At 26.4% G+C, this 5,837-nt stretch overlaps 2 protein-coding genes across 4 annotated transcripts in view; one reads left to right on the top strand and one right to left on the bottom strand.

Annotated features, from left to right (window-relative positions):
• LOC108692033 (THAP domain-containing protein 1-like) overlaps positions 1–1,694 on the bottom strand; it is a gene marked incomplete at its 3' end in the record, with an annotated part of 3,101 nt that extends 1,407 nt beyond the window's left edge. The window contains exons 1-2 of the mRNA XM_018200129.1: positions 1,587–1,694; positions 634–827 (exon numbers count right to left, since the gene is read on the bottom strand). Of these exons, the coding sequence (XP_018055618.1) occupies positions 634–827; positions 1,587–1,657 (265 nt within the window). The remainder of the gene's footprint in view (positions 1–633; positions 828–1,586) is intronic.
• A 602-nt stretch (positions 1,695–2,296) lies between these two features.
• Positions 2,297–4,816, top strand: LOC108692065 (TIP41-like protein). 3 transcript variants are annotated; one of them, XM_018200172.1, is made up of 6 exons: positions 2,297–2,396; positions 2,664–2,901; positions 2,979–3,158; positions 3,388–3,610; positions 3,676–3,834; positions 4,625–4,816. In XM_018200172.1, the coding sequence occupies exons 2-6, from the start codon at positions 2,723–2,725 to the stop codon at positions 4,814–4,816; spliced, it is 933 nt and encodes a 310-aa protein (XP_018055661.1). In that variant the 5' UTR covers positions 2,297–2,396; positions 2,664–2,722. The 3 variants fall into 3 exon arrangements, with proteins under 3 accessions (XP_018055661.1, XP_018055660.1, XP_018055662.1); XM_018200171.1 differs by lacking the exon at positions 2,297–2,396 and adding an exon at positions 2,436–2,525; XM_018200173.1 differs by lacking the exon at positions 2,297–2,396 and adding an exon at positions 2,436–2,537.
• Positions 4,817–5,837: the final 1,021 nt, after the last annotated feature.

Genomic DNA, 5,837 nt, shown 5'->3' with positions numbered 1-5,837 from the left:
TTTATAAATATTTAATTTATAATAAAAGTTATAATAAAAATTCTTTAATAAATTCGAAAGCCATTATGAACTAACATAGATATTAATGCAAAAATGTAAAATTATTTATTAATTAAACATTGCGTAAATATAAAATACAACGATATTTTTGGACCGAGAATTTACGTAATATTATAATCAGCACGGATATTATATTTTTTATAATTACTCAATTATTTGTGCTAAGTTATGTATTCAATATATTGAAGAAGAAAAAAATAATCAAAATGTCTACGGTTTTATATTCAACGTTCATAGTTAAATAATCTATTTTTGCACTAACATCTGCATTGGCTTATAACGGCTTTCAAAATTGTAATATTTAACACTACAGAACTGTGACTTGTGTTATTTTTGATCAATCTAACAACTTTTCTTTTCCAATTTATTTGAATTTGCACATGAAGTTTTAGAGTTTTGTAACTCTTCATAAATAATCATAATTAATTTTACTTTTATGGTGATAACCCTCTCTCATAGAAAAACTAGATTTATTTTGAATCATGATTGAGTTAACTTAGACCCACAATTCTAGTGTATGTAGTTAATAATAATACATATATATGTTTTTAAATATATCTTCTATGTATTTACCTGAACTTGTACAATTGTTTATTAAATTTTTAGTAGGTATTACATCTGGTTTTAAACGTACTCTTCTTGTAGTGTTGCTGAAATCTTCTGATTTAAAATGGATATCACAAATTGCACTGTATTTGTTAGGTATAAATTTTTTCCGTCCGGTTGCTTCAATCCATTTAGCTGCTATATTTTCTATTTGCGGAAAACTGAAATGTATTATATTGAGTATATTATATTGAGTGTATTATATTATATTGAGTATGAATGCAGTGTGTGTTGTTTTATTTGGCAACTTAAATTCTATATTTAATCTAAATTTTATCTAAATACGATATATACATGAGCTATTTATATCATCATAATCTTCATGTTTATATACAAATATAAGGTATGATCGCAGACTAAACATAACAGTCTTTTAAGACTATATTTCAAGACATCTTCTCTGAAGAAAATTTTACTCAATATGGTAATTACATATAGTTTAACTAGTTGCATTAAAAAAATCAATGACATTAGGCTTATTCAATGTGTTTTTGTATAAAAGAAACAATCTGGCAGAAAAAAGCGTCACCCGCGAATCAAGATATTGATTATTAAAGTTGATGACTATTCAAATTATGAAATCTGTCATATCGACTAAATATAACACATATGCTATGTCACGTTTGCTTGGTGATAATTTAATGATAAATAATTTTCTGCTTTAATTAATCAAAAACAATTTTTTTTATATAATTTAAATTATAGCACAGAATAATTTATGATTCAAAAGTTTCAAAGTACACAGGTAAACTGTATAATTACCTTTGACATACAATATACAGTATATGGTACATATATTTCGAATAAAAACTTTCTTTGGAGACATTTTGGAATGTAGCCTATGTCATTAAAATTATACAATCTGACTTATACACATTTTTATCTATTATTAATCAAAACTTATTTTTTCTTAAATGTACCTAAACACATGAATCTTGTCTTTTCCTTTATTTCGATTTGGACAATTAAGTACCTCACAATGTTTCGTCATATCTTTTTTAAATTGTCGCGATATAATCACGATAAAAATTTATTTATGTACACGTATAAGAGATGTTTTTTTTTATTGATTCCTCCGGCTGGACAGTTTTAAAAGAGCTTTCTATCACATCTATTGCCAGGGCAGGTCTCTTGCTTAACGTTATTATCTCTCTAATGTTCCATTTTGCACAATTCACATATTTTTTCAATTCTTGATGCAAAAATCTGTATGCAAAAGTGCGCGGTGCGCATAAAGCAGGAATAATCTTCCTTCAAATAGAAATGTGTCTTCAACCAGTCTTATAATTGACATCCTTGTCCAACGTAAAACTTTAGTATTTATTTAGAATACCTTCTCACCCCAAATCTTAGTAAAAATGAATTCATTCAACGCGAAATGAAAGAATCCAACAGAAAAATGCGGCAGTCTGTCTCGTAAAACAAGTTATCAGATATTAAAATTCGAGATTTTGAAGGTTAAGATATCCATCAAACTCGATACATATCAAAACATATTTTGGTTACATGCGCACGCGCATTGCGCTGTGAATCAGTATCAACTACCAAGTGCATAAACAGGCCATAAATCTAGTGACTTTAACTACAAATGAGTTGGATATGCTTGGAGTAAGCAGTAAACTACTGTATTCTTGTTAGTTCATGATAGAGTTTAGTGAGGTTATCTAATACGTAGAGACGTAGAGAAGATACACAATAATATACAAATTGTTAAAATCATCTGGTATAATGTAAATATAATGAAAATAAAACAATACAAAGAACAAAACATTAATATTTCTAAAAAAGATATTTTAATTTATTGCAAAAATATTCATAGATATATTAAGTAGACATAAATGCTTGGTAATATTCTAATGGTAATTAATTTGGTAATGTATAATTTATAATGTTTAATATACAAATTTAATCTTTATCTTATAATTATGAAAATATTAAAACGAATGATAATTATCAGAAATCTAATTGTTGATTTGATTTTTCCCTTCTTCCTTCAGGGATTACCTAACCTAATCAGGTTCTCTTCATAACAAGGATCTCTCAGTTTTGGATCAAAATGACAGCTATAAAAGTGCATGGTGGTATCGATATTTTAAGACTACCGGTAAACGAGGAAGAACATATTTGTCCTCCATGGCGTATCAAGTACACCCAATCTCATATACTCCATTCTAAATGTTCCAAAAGCGAGAATGGCTGTGGTACCAATGACACAAATGCCTGTCAATTTTGCGTGTATGTTGCTCATTAATCGTTATCTTAAAAATATTATAACATCAGAATTCTTAGAAATGCAATTCTTATTTTTACAGATATAATAATGCATTAGAATTGCCACATATGCCAGATATGGTGTTTCCCAATAATGTATTATCTCTAAAGCATGAAGATGGAGCATTGCTGCAATTTAATGCTTTAGATGCTTTAAGATATGTTTCTAATGGAAAGATTAATGTGCAGCTTGCTTATGCAGAAGCTTGGAAAGAATCGAGGTATATATAATTCTAAACTTAATCGAGATATATGTACAATAATATAATTCTAAAAATTTAATGGCCTATATTCAGAATGCTTTTATTTCTGAAATTCTATAATATGTGTGATGTTAAGTATAGTATGATAGCGTGCTAACATCATTGTATGCGTGTTTTGAATACAGGCCAATAAGTTTATGCAATAACTGTTGTTATAAATAATTTTAATTCATGTGTATATCAACAGATCAGAAAGTAGTGAATATTTAGAAGAAAAGATCAAACCTTTTGATTGGACATTTACTACTAATTATACTGGTACAATATCTGGCTTCAAAGTCGAAGAAACAAATGAGAGAATTGATATAGATAAATTAAGACAGAGGGATAAGATTATGTTTTATCATGATTTAACATTATTTGAAGACGAACTTCATGATAATGGCATTGCTGTTAATTCAGTCAAAATTGTAAGTTATCTCACATACTTTTGATAACATGCAACAAAGTTAATCCTTTTAATTTTTTTGTATAGAGAGTCATGCCTACCAGTTTTTTTATACTATTACGGTATTTTCTTAGAATTGATAATGTAATGCTAAGAATAAATGATACACGTATTTACCACGAATTTGGGAAAAATTATTTATTGCGTGAGTTTACATCACGAGAAGCTAAAGTTCAAGATATCCGTGTAAGTAAGCATAATGATATTATATTCTATATCGAATTTTAAATGAAGATTAAGTGCATTTAGTATGTTAAAAATATATAAAAATGTAAGATGTCATGTTATTCTATTTAATTAACTTAAAATTAATAATAATTAAAGAACACTTTTCAGCAAGGAGTAGAGTAACATGGTGAATCATTGTAACCTTGTTGTTTATCAATGTTAAACACGAAATAATTCACTGTGTATTACATTGTGAATAGAAATGTGTGAACTATTTGAATACGAATCAAATCAAATAAGATTCGATTCAAATTTGAATCACTGATCACAATTATTCGAAAATTTCGAATCTATGATTAATAGTCGGTTCTTATTTTATAACCATCTTAAGTAATGTCTTAAGATACTATTGCTCTCTTATTGATTCATAACAGCTTAAGTCTGAACTTAAGACATTCTCAAATATAAGAATTAATTATGAATATCGGCTTGAGATGTTTAAATATAAGAATCATATATTAATACATATATTAATTATATATATATATATATATATACACTAGATGTTGCTCAATAAAATTATAAATGTTTTAATGAATTTACTACTTTTATAATTTTCATCTCATTTCAAGATACATATATAATTAACTCTTAGATTCGAATTCGAAACAAAAAATTAGATTTAATTCAGAGTCAAAAAACCTTTGCATATCTCTAATTGTCTATATCCTTGCTGAAAAATATGGTCTGCTACAATTTTAACAAATATATGGATGATAGAAACTAAAATGTATTATTTCCTCGTAAGGTTTCCCCGGCACTTTTTTTGGAACCAAGTACGATAGCACCTCATTTGCCATTAATTGGAAGTCGATATGACAAACTTATGGTACCTGAAAAAGAAGAAGTTAAATTAAACGAAGATATAGCTGCACAAAATATGACTGAAACAAAATTAATATATTCTGATGAACATACAGCAGACAGTTCTATTACTTAAATTTTGTGTTAAGATTTTGATGTTATACAACGTTATTTTTTTCGATTGATGTAAAAAAATAATTGGGAATTCATTGTATACATAGATCATTGATTCTTGTTTCATCATTTGAATAAATATGATATTAAAAATTGAAAGTAATGAAATAATTATACTGTTTCTCAAATCAATATTGAGAATTCACAATTGATCTTAATCATGCTTGTCACTTTAATATATATTCTTTATGTATTCTTTTTCATTTAATTTATAGTAAAAGTTTTCCAAATAAAACTGTTGTTAACAATATTTTTGCATGAGTGAAACTGTATATAGCAGTAATGAGAAAAACGATCTCTGACACAATCTCGGAATAACCTTGAGAATTAAAAATTACGTTTAAATAAAAATAAAATAGGGACGATAGTAGAACAGCGTTATGAAATTAAAAATATAGCTTATACTTCTATCTTAAAATAAATTTAAAAAAATATAAATAGTACAGAAAAATCTTTTTATAATACAATATCAATATTTAAACAAAACATTGCGACTATTTTTATTATCTAATTTCATAGATGCATTAAAATATAATTATATTTTTTACTTTTACGTTTTACTTTTTTGTTTCTTTTTATCTAAGTATACGTCGTATTAAAATTTCAATTTTAGCTTAAAAGTAAATAAACGATTTTTTTTACCATCTTAAAATTTTTTGTCGAAAAAATAATGTCTTAACTAAAGTTGAATAAAAAAAAATTAAAGTCGGATAAAGATCTCCCCATTGTTCCCTTCTATTGACCTTGAAAAGGTCAAATCTATTGTACATATCTTGCGCAGAAAATCCTTTGCCTTTCATCTTGCTAATTCGAATTAGCGAGAAGTCTCTCATCGATACAATATTTTTCTATTAAGAACTATGTAAAAACATTTACATTAAGAATTATGTAAAAACATTTACATATTTATACGGTAAATCATTCAATCAATCAATAGGCCCTAGATTAAAAGGATATCTGTCTGGAGAATAAATATTGAAGAG

The sequence above is a fragment of the Atta colombica genome, unplaced genomic scaffold, assembly GCF_001594045.1.
Source record: "Atta colombica isolate Treedump-2 unplaced genomic scaffold, Acol1.0 scaffold58, whole genome shotgun sequence".
Classification (NCBI taxonomy): Eukaryota; Metazoa; Arthropoda; class Insecta; order Hymenoptera; family Formicidae; genus Atta; species Atta colombica.
This window is presented reverse-complemented; position numbering and strand designations above follow the sequence as displayed.

Excerpts from the sequence above, each read along its gene's own strand:
- LOC108692065 (XM_018200172.1), top strand. The coding sequence starts at position 2,723 with ATGACAGCTATAAAAGTGCATGGTGGTATCGATATTTTAAGACTACCG. Across the intron at positions 3,159-3,387 it reads GAAGCTTGGAAAGAATCGAG|ATCAGAAAGTAGTGAATATT; the intron begins GTATATATAATT and ends GTATATCAACAG. Across the intron at positions 3,611-3,675 it reads CTGTTAATTCAGTCAAAATT|AGAGTCATGCCTACCAGTTT; the intron begins GTAAGTTATCTC and ends TTTTTTGTATAG.